General features: G+C 45.5%; 1 protein-coding gene across 5 annotated transcripts in view; it reads right to left on the reverse strand.

Annotated features, from left to right (window-relative positions):
• Positions 1 to 1187: 1187 nt before the first annotated feature.
• ARMH3 (armadillo like helical domain containing 3) overlaps positions 1188 to 17693 on the reverse strand; it is a 175519-nt gene continuing 159013 nt past the window's right edge. For 2 of the 5 annotated variants that reach the window (XM_032608970.1, XM_032608973.1), the window contains 2 exons: positions 5009 to 5125; positions 1188 to 2797 (listed from right to left, as the gene is read on the reverse strand). In XM_032608970.1, coding sequence (XP_032464861.1) covers positions 2705 to 2797; positions 5009 to 5125 — 210 coding nt within the window. In that variant the 3' untranslated portion in view covers positions 1188 to 2704. The remainder of the gene's footprint in view (positions 2798 to 5008; positions 5126 to 17693) is intronic. The other 3 variants (XM_032608971.1, XM_032608972.1, XM_032608974.1) reach the window with 2 other exon arrangements.

A 17693-nucleotide genomic window follows, 5' to 3' on the forward strand; every position in this document is an offset into this window, starting at 1 on the left:
CCGCTGGCCAACTGGGAAGAAAAAGAAAAGAAAGAGTGAACCAGGTCAGTTTCTCAAGACTTTCTTGTTCTTTTCCTTTTTTTTTTTCTTTCAACTTTCCTGCCCTGCTCTTTTCTGTCACCTGCCCTATTCTAGATTCCTTCTGTTTTCCAGAAGATCTGGGAAATGACTGAGGGGTTTGGGGATGCAGGCAAGAGTGGGGGAGAAATGCCCTTGTTACGAGGCCCTGTTCCCTTAGACTAGCTCTTTTTTTCTGAAGCTAGCGGCTAGCACAAAGCTCGCCTACCTCCAGCTCCCAGGAATGGCTACTGAACAACTAAGCCTACTAGTCTGACCTCCCCCACGAACCTTCCTGGGCTCCTAGCTCCCCAACCACCATGAGGATTAGTGGCAGGGGCAATGTCTGATGTGTTTTGATGGTATGGTGGCGGTGTCCCAGGTAATCCTGCCTGCCCAATGGCTCCTCTGGAGGAGTGGCCTGCTGAGACGGAAAGCTTCAGCTAAAGTGACCCCAGCACATTTAATCTCTTCAACTGGATTAATTTACAAGCACTTGATTCAATTAACCCAGCAGGAATTGTGGTGAGAGTTCAGGCATGAGAAGGGGACGAGCAGCCGAAGGAAGGATTATCTTTGGGAGCAATGCCCTACTCCTGGCTTTTCCCTGACTCCGGAGGGTCCTCCACAGACCTGGTATAGACATTGGGGCATGGACAGGGCATAGTCGGCTCCTTTTGGGGTTAAATTCTAAGAAAGGATGGGATTCCTATTTGGAGTTCTTAGAATAGGTGTATGTAAATAGGCCAAGAGATGGGCTTTTAAAATGGAAGGCAAGGAGTGCTTTGCTTATTGCCTCATGCCCTGGACCTGCCCTTATTCACTTCATATGAAAGGCTGGCAGGAATCTAGAAGCAGCCCAAATAGGCTGGCGGGCCTCCTTAACACCAAGTTTTGAGGTAAAGGGATTTTCTTCTTCCTTCCTTCCTTCCACCCAAAAGGCAAGGGAGGCTACAACTTCTGAACTGAACTGGCTTCCACTAGGACCAGGAGACTGAGAAACAGAGCATATAAGGGGTTCCCTAACCAGATGAGACCAGCATCTCTGAGATAACCTTAACTCTGTCATTGAGAAAGGGGTTCTGGGTAACAGAGATTAAGGGGAAATAGAAAAGACACTAAAAAGACTGTCCCATACAAATCAATTTTTAATAACTTCAACTTGCCACCAGCTTCCAGCTCCTGCTCCTCTGGGGTTTATCTGTGGAAAAACTGTGGAAAACACTAAATGCCCCAGGCTGGACTAACCGTCTAGTGATCAGAGATGACCCTGCCCTTGATACCTTAAGAATCTACAACTATACATGGCAGCACGATGGTGGATTCTCTGGAATTTGCTCAATGTTGGAGTCGGAACTCTGGTTCCCAGGGAGGGCGAGTACCCCAAAAAGATTTGAAGCCAAGTGGAATAGCAGCCGGGGAGGTCCCAGACCTGCTCTCACGGCTGGATTCTGATACTTACTCCCAGATTCTTCCTGTGCTGCTTGCCCCCTACCATCCTGAGGGCTTTAGAAAGTGCTTTAGAAAGGGAGGATCTCAGAGCAGCAGCTACTTCAAAGGCAGCTGTGGGGCAGGAAAGCCTACAGTAGTAGTCCCAAGGAGGCCGTCCAGAGAAGGGACCATAGGCCAACTTCCCAAAGGTCGGCCTCTCCATGATGCTCACCTGACCTGTTTCAGAGCCTGGCCCCAGCAAGTTCTCTCCCTTCCAGGCACCAGACCACAGCAGGAACAGATTCCTCCCCAGAGGAAATTCTCACGCAGGCTGGATGTAAACAACAGCCGGGTGAGGGGGAGGAACATGTGGAGGGGAGCTCAGCAGACACAAGAAAGGCTCCCAGAGAAGGGGGTAGCTAAGGAGGTGGGGAAGCTGCTGGAAAGGGAACCAGCAAAGTAGGCACCTGAGGGCTCCAGAAAACCTGTCCATGTTTATTTCACACACACACCCTAAAGACAATTTAAACCAGATTGAAAATGAAAAGCTAAGGTGGTGACCCTGTAGTGCTGACGAGTCAATGGGCTGGAAGGCAGGGCAACGCAAACAGGTACTCCCGTTGCCAAGAATCAAATCCACAAAGTGGTGGTCAGACAGCAGAGGAGTCAGCTCTGGATTCAGAAAATAGAAAAAACGTATCCCATTCCTACCCCACCCTAAGCCTGAGCTAAGGGGTCAAGTGCAGGTGGGGGCTGGGGACACAGATTTCTGGGCACAAAGGAAGCAGAACTGGCTCCCCCTACATCTGAGAGTTAGTCTGTTTTCAGAAGCCTAGGAGAACCACTGACCCCCCAGGTGTTGGCATCACCCTAAGGCTTACCCAACAGCTCCTAAAAATTAGTCAGTAGCCACAACTTGTAATCTCAATTGGAAATATGAGGGGTTGTTCAGAGAGCCCACCCTGGAAGTCTCCACATTTCTGAAGGTGTCTCCCTGTGCCCACCCATCCTCTCCCCAAATAAGATCATCCTTGGCTTGCCCATCCTGGCCCCTGCTGTCCGAGCTCCACTGAAGTGCGGCCTTCACCGAGAGACCTCGGTATCTGTGTTTTTCTCCAGCTTTGGGAACAGGCCCTCTACCCTCGCCCCCGTCTCCAGCCCAGGAAGCCTCATGGGTAAGGGGCAGTCAGTGGCTGCCCAGGTATGCATGGCAGCCTCAGGAGATAGTGGAGAATTCCTTGAGCAGGACTTCCTGGCTGAGTGTGTGGAAGGCCAGGTTCCTCCGGACGTTGGTGCTAATGGATCGAACCTGGGAAAAGGTGAGGGAAGGTGGGGGCGGGGAGGAGCACAGGCAGAGAGAAAACAGGAGAGAGTCCGTTACAAACAGCAGAGGGCAGTGCCTGAAGCACAAGGCCAAGATGCAGTGCTAGAAGTTTCTCTCTTAGGAAATGAACCCTTAACATCTATCATCCCTGCAGGTAAATGAGCAAACAATTCCGTGATAGTCAGAAGAAAAGAGAGGTTGAGAGACAGGGATCCTAGTGGATGTGAGCAGAGCGTCTGAGCACCTGATGAGGTAGAAACAAGCACAGACAGGGAAGGAGGGCTGAGGTCAGGCCTTTGTCCTTGCCTCGGCCAGGCCGAAGGGGCCCTGATCTGGTCAGTGGTCTAATGGAGGAGGAGAAACTGAGGCCAGAGGACTCATGCTCTGGAGCTACCTCTCTTTGGGTGTGTTTTGAGTCTCCTCAATCTCCTTCTGTATTTATCTACTTTTCTGGGTTGGAAAGAACGGTTAGAGATGCAGCCCTTGTCTGTCATTGGATGGCAGGAGTATGATCCAAGGAGGCCAATAGCCAGGATCAGGTCATACAGCCAGTGAGTCCCAGTTGTGAAAGTAGGACCCAGGTTTCTCAACTCCTAGTCCAGCACTCTCCATACCACAAAGATGCCTCCCCACTTGAGAGGAAAGTCTAGTTGTATCCTTGCTATGTCCCCACTGCTCATGCTTTCTACCCACAGACCAAGAACCTTGCAGGAAGTTCCGCCTGTGTCAGCAGGAGAAAAGACCTGTGGGAAAGGGGTCAGAAGGCCAAACTCCCTGCGCTGAGTGGGTTCTAAGAGGAATCCAGCAGACTCTGGTAGGAAATTCATTCATGGGAAATAGAAGTGAACATCGAATGAGAGACAAAGCAGGGGAGGAAGGAGAAAAGGAATGTGTATCTGTCTTAGGCTCCAAAGCCCAGGGAGCTTTTCTTCAATTTCTGTTTTGCTATGGGAAACTTAATGAAGTCATCAGGCAGGAAGCAGAGGAAAGGGCAGCATGGCAAACAGCAGGCAGCTCAAGCTCATTAGCTCCAAACCTAACCAGACCCTCTTTGCTTCCCTGTGTCAGAGGTACAGATATGAGGAGAAATGAGTAAGGCACAGGCTAGTGCCCAAAAGCCTCAAGAGAGCTGCTTGAACTCTCTCCTCCACAATCCTCTTCATCTCCCAATAACTTGCTGAACACCCCATAAAAATACTGTACTCTGCTATCTTCTTATTACACTAGTGGCTTCCCTTTCCCAACTAACTCAGTCCAGAGTATATCTGCCTCACCTTGGGGAAACCCAATAATCCCAGGAATGCCATGTCAGGGTCAGAGTTGGGCTGGGTTTAGCACAAGACAGGTGATCTAAAATCTAGCACCTTCATCATGGACTGGGCATGGGTAGGTAAAAGCTGGGCTGATGCAAGTTCTGCCCCAGAAGTGGGAGGTCTGAGGACATGGCAAGTCGGTACACAGGCCTGTGTGCCCTGGTCTCAGCCCCCAGCCAGGATGATCATGCACAACCAGGCAGGTGGAGTGGCAGGAATACAGGGAGACTGGGCTTTTCCTGAGAGCATCTTCTGAGCACAGGACAGGACAGGGACCACCAACAGGGTAAGTCCAGTTCTGTGGAAATGCTGACTGGGAGGTAGAGTAGGAGGCAGAGCAGATGCTCACTGGCTGCAGGTGGCCACGGGAGGGGGCTGCAGAAAGCTGAGTGACTGGAAAGTGGGAATGGGGGCAGGGAGTGAAGACTGGAGAACTAGACTGGAAGGGCACTCAGACCAGGACCCAGTTAGGAACTTAGGAAGAAGTGATTACATAAGGAGGAGAAGAATCAATTACTCTCATTAGTTACTCTGAGGACAGGATAAGGAGTAATGAGCCAGAGCTGCCACTGGGAACACACGTCAAACTCCAGGCCCAGCTGGAGCTGTGCAAGGGCTGTCACCATGGCTGCAGAGGAGAGGTGGGCACTGCTGCCTCAGGCCTCTCACCCTTCCCAGCCTGGCACCAGCACTCTGGGGAATATCTTCAGCTCTCACTGCCTGGTCCTTCCTGGACTGCTCTGGGAGATAAGTTGCAAACACAATCCAAGCAGGCCTCTCCAGTCTTATTTCATCAGCCTTTGCCCACCTGCACAGTAGGACCCAGTGGCTGGGAAAGGGCCCTTAAGAGACACAGGCAGAGGTGGAGGCGGGGCACACTCACCAGCTCTTTGAAGAAGGCGGCTTCCTTGTGCTGCTCGGAGTAGCGCTCATACTGGTCCAGGCCATCTTGCAGCTTTAGTGTGAGCGTGTCATAGTTGGCTCGCACTACCTCTAGCACCTGGGGAAGTCAAGGGCCAGGTGGGGCTTAGTCCACATGAATCCTAGGTCATTTGGCCCCCACGCCCCTCCTGCTGCCCTACTGCGTTGCATTCAGTCTGAGACAACACCCCCAAGAGACCTTGCTCACTACTTATTACCCTGAAAAAAGCCTGGCCACGGGGAGTGATTCCTCAGGTTTCTGGGGCCATGTTTTTGTTTTTGTTTTAATTTTTATTGAAATATAGTTGATTTACAATGGTGTGTGTTTCAGGTGTACAGCAAAGTGATTCAGTTATACATATATATAAAAATATATAGGGGGGGCTTCCCTGGTGGCGCAGTGGTTGAGAGTCCGCCTGCCGATGCAGGGGACACGGGTTCGTGCCCCGGTACGGGAAGATCCCACATGCCGCGGAGCGGTTGGGCCCGTGAGCCATGGCCGTTAAGCCTGCACGTCCGGAGCCTGTACTCCGCAACGGGAGAGGCCACAACAGTGAGAGGCCCGCGTACCGCAAAAAAAAAAAAAAAAAAAAATATAGGGAATTCCCTGGTGGTCCAGTGTTTAGAACTCCACGCTTTCACTGCCGAGGGCATGGGTTCAAGCCCTGGTTGGGGAATTAAGATCCCACAAGCTGTGTGGCATGGCCAAAATATATATATACACATGTACATACATATTCTTTTTTTTACATTCTCTTTCATTATAGAATATTACAAGATATTGAGTATATAGTTCCCTATGCTATATGGTAGGTGGGACCAGTTTCTAATCTCTTCCATCCCCTGCCTTTCCTGACTAGTCCAGCCTGGTCACCAGGGCTGTTTACTGTGGGTATGGTAAAGAAGCATGAGAAGAGGTGACAGAATAGTGAGTGTCGGAGCCCCTCAGTAACCCTGATACCGAAGATGCGTTCTCAGCCATATCCTGCAGCTTTCTCTGGCCAGGCTGTCAGTTGCTGAGTAAGACTTTGCCAATGTCTCCTTCCTTTTCCTTTTCTGGGAACCACATTTCTTCAGTCCTGGGATGTTCCTCAGCACCATCTGCCACTTGTTTTCATCTCCCAATGCCAACTCAGTCTTCTTATCCATTGCCTGGATGGAACTTTTCGGGCATCCTAGCCTTGGAGTGTAGGAGACACTTTCTAAACTAAGCTAGAGCTTATCTCATCCTCTTTTGTTCTAATGAGGGCTCCCTCCCCTACTATGCCTCTGCTTTCTACGGGGGTGGATTCAGACCTCCACTAATTCCAGAAACCTTGGAGCTCTGTGGTTCCAGAAGGAAAGGACTACCAAAGCCAGTCCTGATATGACTTCAGCTTAGCAGACCATAAGTCAAAGACAAGGACAATCAGTTACATCACGAATATTTAGAGGTGAACTAGCCCAGCTCCCTGCTGCCCACTATAATGAAAACTATTTTGTATATATCATGTCTATTATTAGCAAGACCAGACTAGTATTTAGAGAGTGTGTAGTACTATCTTGCCAGCTTGAAGATAATTATATTTGGGTTATACAATGATTAGTTACATCAGAAGATGTAGATCTTCTACATTAAGTTGGAAGAAGTGAGCTGGGTAGAAAGGAGGGACCAGGAGAGTGAATAAATTTTCACTGTGGCAACCTGTGTGAGAGCTATTTTGCAATTTGATCTGACCTGGGAGGGAAGTGTATGACCTCATGGAGAGCTCCCAGCTCAGTTGGGAGTCTTGGGAGGAAGGAGTGTAATGAGGGAGGCTTAGCTCCAACAGAATGTAGGGGTGAAGGGAATAAGCTAGAGTCAGGACTGAGCACAGGGACTGAGAATGGATTCCTGAGGGGTACAAAGGTGCCTCTGGGCTGTTCCCTTCACCAGTTCAGTCTTGTGCCAGAGAAGACTTCACCTAGTGGCAAACACTTCTGCCTGCCAAGAATTCCTGAGGAGAAAGTAGGGATGGAGAACACAGGCTTGTGTTCCTGAGTTTGGGAGGGACAGCTACGTCAAAGGTCTGGTCCAGATTCAGGCTCTTTTCCCCCAGACACCCCACTCCTCAAGGTCACTTTGTTAAACTATGTCCCACAGACTCTAGCATAGGCTGGCTCCTTTGCTTCTAACTCCATTTGTCAGCTCTGTCGGCAAGAGGACCAATACCCAGCAATGCCAGTCACCCACAAAGTAATCTGGCCCCCTCATGCACGTGGGCTGTGCTAGTGGCTGAAATATCTACGGCCAAGGTCTTGGCTCAGAAGTAAATGGCTCAAGCCTAGAAAAAGGCAAAATTCCAGAAAAAGGCAAGATGGAACCAGCTCCCAGGAATCAGGCAGAAGAAAATAATACATGCTTTTCCAATCCCTGAACTCTGGGCAGCTTCAGCAATGGCTATGACCCAGCAACCTGGGCTCAGCCTTTCCTAAGGGGTGTCAGGTGCCAAAAGACAAATACCATGCTAAAGCTAACTCCTGAGAAGAAGAAACAGCACATCAAGAGATGCAATGAGAGCCTCAGGCAAGGCCGCCCTGATCACCTGGGCTTTCTCTCTTCTTGCCAGGGCAGACTGGAAGGTATAAGATATCGCTCAGAACAGGGATTTTTTCTTTCCCAATAAAGTTGGCTTTTCCTGTAAGAGCTTAGTTCAGTTTCTTGCAGGGAGGTGAAAGCAGAGAAGGCCCCTGAGCTATCAGCTCCTTGGAAGGAAACCAGAGGCCTGGCTGGACTTTGTGCATGATCTCAACTCTCCCCTTGTCCAGACATGGCCCAGGGTCATGTTCTCCTTCCCTGGCCCTTTCTTGTGTTCACCCAGCCCCTGCCATTTCCTGCCCATATCACTTCTCTTAAATTTCCAAGAGAAGAAAACATTCTAAGCTCAGGTCTGGGCCCCAGCCCATTCGGAATTTCAGAGCACTAGGGATACACTCCTCGTCTGGGATCTTCCTTTCTGTAGCTTAAGACTTTAGGAATATGTCCATTTGGGCCTCCCTCACACTCAACACTGGCCTGGGACATGGCAAGGGCAGTAGTTAGGCAGAGGGTAATATCCCAGAACCCTTGTACCTAAAGGCCTCAGGCTTTACCATAATTTGCCGCCTCAATTTCTGACTTCCTGGCAACTTCAAAGGCCTTTCCTAGGTGGGCATCCCTCCCTAATCAATCAGGTAACAGTCTACACCCTAGCACAGCCCACCTTCTTTCACCAGTTGTTGGGCTTGTGGGCTTCCTAGAATCTTTCATTTTCTCTGAAAGGACCTCATCTGGCCTCTCACTCTTCCTCTACTTTCCCAAAGCAGCTCCTCCCCAGAACTGGTTATGTGTTTACTGTGTTTAATGTGTTTCTTTTCTCCCAGAAGCAATAAAGGTCTCTCCCTAACCTTGCAATCCCACCAGTCTAAGGACAGCCCTTCAGTGGCACTCTCACAATTAAGTGGCGGTCACGTGCTGGACAGCTTGTAAGGGGAATTCTGATGATAGAGAAGCAAAAAGCCAATTCTTCTTCCTCCATAATCCATATTTATTCTTCCAAATTCAGGATTAGTTAAAGCTAACCAAGAAGCACTGCACGGACTTCCCTGGTGGCAGTGGTTAAGAATCTACCTGCCAGGACTTCCCTGGTGGTGCAGTGGTTGAGAGTCCGCCTGCCGATGCAGGGAACATGGGTTTGTGCCCCGGTCCGGGAAGATCCCACATGCCGCGGAGCGGCTGGGCCCGTGAGCTATGGCCGCTGGGCCTGCGCGTCCGGAGCCTGTGCTCCGCAACGGGAGAGGCCACAACAGTGAAAGGCCTGCGTACCGCAAAAAAAAAAAAAAAAGAATCTACCTGCCAATGTAGGGGACACGGGGTCGATAACCCGATCCGGTAAGATCCCACATGCCGCAGAGCAACGAAGCCCGTGTGCCACAACTACTGAGCCTGTGTTCTAGAGCCCAAAAGCCACAACTACTGAAGCCCATGCGCCCTAGAACCTGTGCTCCTCAACAAGAGAAGCCACGGCAATGAGAAGCCCGTGCACTGCAGCAAAGAGTAGCCCCCGCTCACCACCGCTAGAGAAAGCCCACGTGCAGCAATGAAGACCCAATGCAGCCAAAACAAAAAAAAAAGCAATGCAAAGATGTTCTCCAATTAAAGACATTGGTGGGTCACAGTCTGGGTCTAGTTGTGCCTAGGCCCTGCAAAAGAATCTCAACCAACAGCTATTAATTTTCAAAATAACGTAAAGAGAATGGCTCTAGAGCCAGCCTGCCTGGACTCACCCTAGCTCTACAACATACTAGCAGCAGGGTGGAGCTGGGTGAGCCCATTTCCTCATCTGTAAAACGGGGATAATAATAACGTTCATCATATAGAAGATTAAATAAGGTAATATATATAAAGCGCCAAGTATACTGCTTGACACACAAGCAGTATGTAATAACCATAGCTGTTATTATTATTATTTTACACTGGGTTGAGAATCATTTCATAAGTTTATTTTATTTTTAAATTTATTTATTATTTGTTTATTTTTGGCTGTATTGGGTCTTTGTTGCTGCATGCAGGCTTTCTCTAGTTGCGGCGAGCGGGGGTTACTCTTTGTCGTGGTGCACGGGCTTTTCATTGCAGTGGCTTCTCTTGTTGAGGAGCATGGGCTCTAGGCATGTGAGCTTCAGTAGGTGTGGTGCACAGGCTCAGGAGTTGTGGCTCGTGGGCTCTAAAGCACAGGCTCAGGAGTTGTGGCGCATGGGCTTAGCTGCTTTGTAGCATGTGTGATCTTCCCGGACCAGGGCTTGAACCCGTGTCCCCTGCATTGGCAGGCGGATTCTTAACCACTGCGCCATCAGGGAAGCCGTGTTATCATTATTATTCTTTCATTTTAAATGACTCCATGAATAACTCCTTTTTAGGACCTGAAATTCCAACCCCTGCCATAAATGAGCAACCTTTCCCTTCTCCCACTTTCTGGAAGAGATCTGTCTTCTACAGGCTTCCCAATGAGGGATTTCTGGTGGAGGAAAGAACACCCTGCTTTAGGGTTTGTGCTTTAGCAGGTACAGGCAGGCTGAGTGGCAGGCTCTCTCCTGAAGAAACAAACATGCTATTACTACTGATTGCCTCACTGAAATTGCATCATAGCTAGATTCTCAGCACCCTGAAGGAAGGCACCCAGTTTTACATTACAGATTTTCCACAATGCCTAACACAGTCCTAAGGAACAGTACACATTCAACATGCTTGTGGACTAATTTATTAACACTCAGGCCCAACCAAAAAGGAAAGGAATCTCTCATCAAGGTTGCACAATAGGGGAGTTCCCTGGTGGTCTAGTAGTTAGGATTCAGCTTTCACTGCTGTGGCCTGGGTTCAGTCACTGGTCCGGGAACTGAGATCCCGCAAGCTGCACATGGCCTGGGGTGGGGGTGGGGGGGGTGGGAAAGTCTCATGATAAGATTAGAATTAGACAGTACACCCAGCCAGTGCACGGTTCTCAGCACTCTTTTTTTTTTGGCGGTACGCGGGCCTCTCACTGTTGGCCTCTCCTGTTGCGGAGCACAGGCTCCGGACGTGCAGGCTCAGTGGCCATGGCTCATAGGCCTAGCCACTTCGTGGCATGTGGGATCTTCCTGGACTGGGGCACGAACCCGTGTCCCCTGCATCGGCAGGCGGACTCTCAACCACTGTGCCACCAGGGAAGCCCTCTCAGCACTCTTATAGGCTTCTAAAGCCCAAGTCCTGTCTTTAAGAAGCTAACAAGCAAATGGGGAATCAAGATAAACCACCATGTAAGGGCATACCCACATATATAAGCATATAAACAGTTGGGCCAGTAGAACTAAGTGTGGTTTGCAGTCCGCTGCATAACTGACCAGTGAATGGGCAGCCTGGTTGAAACAGTATCACATCTCTTAAGACAGGGAAAATTAAGGAATCCAAAGTCTCTTCTCTTTTGCCTACCACCTAATCCTATTCAGCTAATTCAGATTGCAAAATTCTCTCCAGGTGGACATAGCCTAAAAGAGTCATGATGACCAAGAAGACAGTTAATTATCAGGACAAAATATCAGCCATCCAAGAGCTTCAGTTTCAATTCTTGCTCTTTTAAGAGAGTTGAGGGATGAATCTTTGTAAAGGATCAATGTAAGGCTGGGACTCTGGCCCAAGAATAGAAGGAAAAAATGCGGAAAGGGAAGAGAGATGTTTTAGTGGATTATCTTTAAAAATATATTAAAATGCTCACTATAAAATATTGTTTCCAAAATCCACTCAAGACTCTCCTCTAGGACTTCCCTGGTGGCACAGCAGTTAAAAATCCACCTGCCAATACAGGGGACATGGGGTGGAGCCCTGGTCTGGGAAGATGGCACATGCCGTGGAGCAGCTAAGCCTGTGTACCACAACTACTGAGCCAGCGTGCCTAGAGCCCATGCTCCACAACAAAGAGAAACCACCGTAATGAGAAGCCTGCACACCGCAACGAAGAGTAGCCCTGGCTCGCTGCAAATAGAGAAAGCCCGCACACAGCAACAAAGACCCAACACACCCAAAAATAAATAAATTTATTTTAAAAAAAAAAACCTCTCCTCCAGTAACTGAAAAAAGAGGAAGGAAGGAAGAAAGAGAATGAAGTAAAATGGACAATGCATATGAACAGTTAATTCAAGGGAAGTTTCTCTGAAAAGTATATGAATTTTTAAAAATTTAGTTGGGTAACTCAGGGTATACTGTATATTTTAAAGCAATTCAGGACTTCCACTTCCATTCATGATGGAGTAACTGAAAACTAGGAAAGAAATACCTCTTTTCATACATTGTATAAAAGGCAGTTCAGGACAGGAATCCTGAGAGAAAGAAAATATAAGGTGAGCATGAAAATCTAAAGGAGACACACTAGAGCTTGGAGACACAGAGGTGGCTAGCACTTGTGAGGCAGGTTACCAGAAAGAAAAGAGTTAGGCAAAGAACAGAGCTTCAGAAATTTATGTAGGGTTCCCACTGAATCTGCTGCTGAATAAGAATCGCACGTATAAGGTAAAATTCAACCAGTTCGAACAAAAAAATGACTAAGGATCTGTAAGCTGAACAATTCCCAGAGCTCACACAGGACTGGGAGGTGTATGAATTTTGACTAAGCAGAATGAAAAGTACCTCTTGAGTACGTATGGCATTCAAAAGAAGCACCAGAACACTCACACCTTAATTATAGAACTAAACTAGCCCTAGAGTTAAAGGCCGCTATAAACCTACCTTAACAAAGATAAAAAGAAATATCATGGATGAAGGTGGTCAAAAGGTATAAACTTCCAATTATAAGATAAATTAGTACTGGGGATGTAATGTACTACATGCTGTATGGTATGGTTAACACTGCTGTATGGTATATTTGGAAATTATTGAGAGAGTAAATCCCAAGAGTTTTCATCACAAGGAACACCCCATTCCCCGCCGCCTTTGTACCTATAGGAGATGACCAATGTTACTAAAGTTACTGTGGTAAATTTAAACAGTAGTATATGTCAATTATATATCAAAGAACACCCCATTCCCCGCCACCTTTGTACCTACAGGAGATGACTAATGTTAACTAAAGATACTGTGGTAAATTTAAACAGTACTGTATGTCAATTATATCTCAATAACACTGGAAAAAAAGATCACCACATGAAAAAAAGGAGTTTCAAGAGAACATTGGTGTTCCACAAATAATTTGCTTACCTTCCTCAATAAAGTCCAACATTATTTAATAAAGATAACAAAATCCAGCACTTAACTATATAACATTCACAATGCCGAGTATCCAATAAAAAATTATTAGATATGTCTGGGCTTCCCTGGTGGCTCAGTGGTTAAGAATCTGCCAGCCAATGCAGGGGACATGGGTTCGAGTCCTGGTCCGGGAAGATCCCACAGGCCCCAGAGCAACTAGGCCTGTGTGCCACAACTACTGAACCTGCGCTTTAGACCCCGTGTGCCACAACTACTGAGACCATGTGCCACAACTACTGAAGCCTATGCATCTAGAGCCCATGCTCCACAAGAGAAGCCACGGCAATGAGAAGCCCGTGCACCACAACGAAGAGTAGCCCCCGCTTGCCACAACCAGAGAAAGCCTGCGCACAGCAACGAAGACCCAATGCATCCAAAAACAAAAAAAACAAAAAAATCAGACACGTCAAGAAGCAGGAAAATGTAACTCAAAACCAAGAGAAACATCAATGAATAGAAATAGACCCAGAAATGAAAGAGATGATGGAATTAGCAAGGACATTTAAAAAGCTATTATAATTATGTTCAAGTGTTTAAAGATAACCATGAACATAAGGAACAAAATGGAAGGTATAAGGCACATCACAATAAAACTGCTGAAAATCAATGTTGAAGACAGAATATTAAAAGCAACTAGAAGAGGGATAAACACATTATGTACAGAGGAGCAAAGATAAAAATTCACAATTCTTGTCAATAACTATACAAGCCAGAAAACAATGGAATGATACAGTGCCAAAAGAAAAAAAACTGTTAGCCCAGAATTCTATATCCAGCAAAAATATTTTTCTGAAATGAGGGTGAAATAAAGACCTTATCAAACAAACAATCTAAGAGAATGTGTTGCCAACAGTCCTGCAACTAGAAGAGATGCTTAAAGAAGATCTTCTGGTAGAAGGACAATTATATTATCTGGATCTATAAATAGGAATAAAAAATATTGGAAATGGTAAATACACAGATAAGTGTAAAAAACTTTTACATAAATTTGAAAACTAGGAAAAAAGATAATTGACTCTTTAAAGCAAAAAATAATAACAATCTAATGTGAAATTCATAAGAAACCTAGAAGAAAAATGTCTGACAACAGTAGTACAAAGAACAAGAGGGGGACAAATGGAAACACACTATTGCAAGGTTATTATACATTACATTAAGTCCTGTAACATTTTGAAGGTACACTGTGGTAAGTTAAAGATGCGTATTGTAAAACCTAGAGCAACGACTAAAATAATAAAATTAAGAGGTACAGGGCTTCCCTGGTGGCACAGTGGTTGAGAGTCCACCTGCTGATGCAGGGGACATGAGTTCGTGCTCTGGTCTGGGAAGATCCCACATGCTGCGGAGCGGCTGGGCCCGTGAGCCATGGCTGCTGAGCCTGCGCATCTGGAGCCTGTGCTCCGCAAAGGGAGAGGCAACAACAGTGAGAGGCCTGCATACTGCAAAAAAAAAATAAATAAATAAAAATTAAGAGGTCAATATTGGACATAAAATGGAATCATAAAAAATACTCAGTTAGAAACCATTTCCTCTAAGATCAGGAACAAGACAAGGTTGTCCATGCTCACCACTACTATTCAATATAGTTTTGGAAGTTCTAGCCACAGAAATCAGAGAAGAAAAAGAAAAAAAAGAAATCCAAATCAGAAAAGAAAAAGTAAACTGTCACTGTTTTCAGATGACATGCTACTATACATAGAGAACCCTAAAGATGCTACCAGAAAACTACTAGAGCTAATCCATGAACTTGGTAAAGTAGCAGGATACAAAATTAACACACAGAAATATCTTGCATTCCTATACACTAATGATGAAAAATGTGAAAATTAAGGAAACACTCCCATTTACCACTGCAACAAAAAAATATCTAGCAATAAACCTACCTAAGGAGACAAAAGACCTGTATGCAGAAAACTGTAAGACACTGATGAAAGAAATTAAAGATGATACAAACAGATGGAGAGATATACCATGTTCTTGGATTGGAAGAATCAACATTGTGAAAATGACTATACTACCCTAAGCAATCTACAGATTCAATGCAATCCCTAACTACCACTGGCATTTTTCACAGAACTAGAACAAACAGTTTCAAAATTTGTAAGGAAACACAAAAGACCCCAAAGAGCTAAAGCAATCTTAAGAAAGAAAAACGGAGCTGGAGGAATCAGGCTCCCAGACTTCGGACTATACTACAAAGCTACAGTAATCAAGACAGTATGGTACTGGCACAAAAACAGAGATATGGATCAATGGAACAGGATAGAAAGTCCAGCGATAACCCCACGCACATATGGTCACTTTATTTTTTATAAAGGAGGCAAGAATATACAAAGGAGAAAAGACAGTTTCTTCAATAAGTGGTGCTGAGAAAACTGGACAGCTACATGTAAAAGAATGAAATTAGACCACTCCCTAACACCATACACAAAAATTAACTCAAAATGGATTAAAGACCTAAATCTAAGGGCAGACACTATAAAACTCTTAGAGGAAAACCTAGGCAGACACTCTATGACATAAATCGAAGCAAGATCCTTTTTGACCCACCTCCTAGAGAAATGGAAATAAAAGCAAAACTAAACAAATGGGACCTAATGAAACTTCAAAGCTTTTGCACAGCAAAGGAAACCATAAACAAGATGAAAAGACAACCTTCAGAATGGGAGAAAATATTTGCAAATGAAGCAACTGACAAAGGATTAATCTCCAAAATTTATAAACAGCACATGCAGCTCAATATCAAAAAAACAAACAATCCAATCCAAAGATGGGCAGAAGACCTAAATAGACATTTCTCCAAAGAAGATATACAGATTGCCAACAAACACATGAAAGGATGCGCAGCATCATTAATCATTAGAGAAATGCAAATCAAAACTACAATGAGGTATCACCTCACACCAGTCAGAATGGCCATCATCAAAAAATCTACAAACAATAAATGCTGGAGAGGGTGTGGAGAAAAGGGAACCCTCTTGCACTGTTGGTGGGAATGTAAATTGATACAGCCACTATGGAGAACAGTATGGAGGTTCCTTAAAAAACTAAAAACAGAACTACCATATGACCCAGCAATCCCACTACTGGGCATATACCCAGAGAAAACTGTAATTCAAAAACACACATGCACCCCAATATTCATTGCAGCAGTACTTACAATAGTCAGGACATGGAAGCAACCTAAATGCCCATGGACAGACGAATGGATAAAGAAGCTGTTGTACATATATACAAAGGAATGAAATTGGTCATTTGTAGAGATGTGGATGGGTCTAGAGACTGTCATACAGAGTGAAGTAAGTCAGAAAGAGAAAAACAAATATCGTATATTAACATATATATGTGGAATCTAGAAAAACGGTACAGATGAACTGGTTTGCAGGGCAGAAATTGAGACACAGATGTAGAGAACAAATGTATGGGCACCAAGGGGGGATACATACATTTGGTATGTATGTGGTGGTGGTGGTGTGATGAATTGGGAGATTGGGTTTGACATATATACACTAATATGTATAAAATGGATAACTAATGAGAACATGATGTATAAAAAATAAAATTAAATTAAAGAGAAAAAATAAATTCTTCCTACAAAGAAAATTCCAGGTCCAGATGCCTTAACTGGTGAATTCTATTAATCATTAAGCAAGAACTAACAGTAATTCTTCACAAACTCTTTTTAAAAATAGAGGAAAGGGGCTTCCCTGGTGGCACAGTGGTTGGGGGTCCGCCTGCCGATGTGGGGGACGCAGGTTCGTGCCCCAGTCCGGGTAGATCCCACGTGCCGCAGAGTGGCTGGGCCCGTGAGCCATGGCCGCTGAGCCTGTGCATCTGGAGCCTGTGCTCCGCAACAGGAGAAGCCGCAGCGGTGAGAGGCCCACGTATCGCAAAAAAATAAATAAATAAAATAAAAAATAAAAATAGAGGAAGGAATACTCCCTAACTTATTTTGTAAGGCAACATTACTCTAATACCAAAACCAAAGATACCACAAGAAAACTGTGAACTAATATCCCTCATAAATACTGACATAAAAATAATCAACAAAATATTAGCAACTCAAATTCTGAAATATATATTATAAATACTATATCATGTTCTTCCCCAGTGGCACAGTGGGTAAGAATCCACCTGCCAGTGCAGGGGACACAGGTTTAGCCCTGGTCTGGGAAGATCCCACATGCTGTGGAGCAACTAAGCCCGTGCGCCACAACTACTGAGACTGCACTCTAGAGCCTGTGAGCCACAACTACTGAGCCCACGTGCCACAACTACTGAAGCCCGCACACCTAGTACCTGGGCTCCGCAACAAGAGAAGCCAACACAATGAGAAGCCTGCACACCGCAACAAAGAGTAGTTCTCCCCCGCTCGCCGCAACTAGAGAAAGCCTGTTGCGCAGCAATGAAGACCCAACACAGCTCCCCCCCAAATTAAATAAATAAATTAATTAATTAATTAAAACAAAATAAAATACTATATCATGATCAAGAAGGGTTTTTCCCAGGAATATAAGGTTGGATTAATATATAAAAATCAGCCACCATATTAACAGAATAAAAGAGAAAATCCATATGATCATCTCAATATATACAGAAAAAACACTGGCAAAATTCAACATTCATCATAATAAAAGCTCTCAGCAAACTCTGGATAGAAGGGAACTTCCTCAACCTAATAAAGAAATCTATGAAAACCTATATCTAACACATTACTTAATGATGAAAGACCAAATGCTTTCTCCTGAAGATCTGTCAAGGATATTTACTCTGACCACTTCAATACTGTAGTGGGGGTCCTAGCCAGTGCGATAAGGAAAGAAAAAGAAATCAAAGCCATACAGACTTGAAAGAAAGAAGTAAAACTGAATTGACT

Source organism: Phocoena sinus, chromosome 16 (assembly GCF_008692025.1).
Source record: "Phocoena sinus isolate mPhoSin1 chromosome 16, mPhoSin1.pri, whole genome shotgun sequence".
Lineage (NCBI taxonomy): Eukaryota > Metazoa > Chordata > Mammalia > Artiodactyla > Phocoenidae > Phocoena > Phocoena sinus.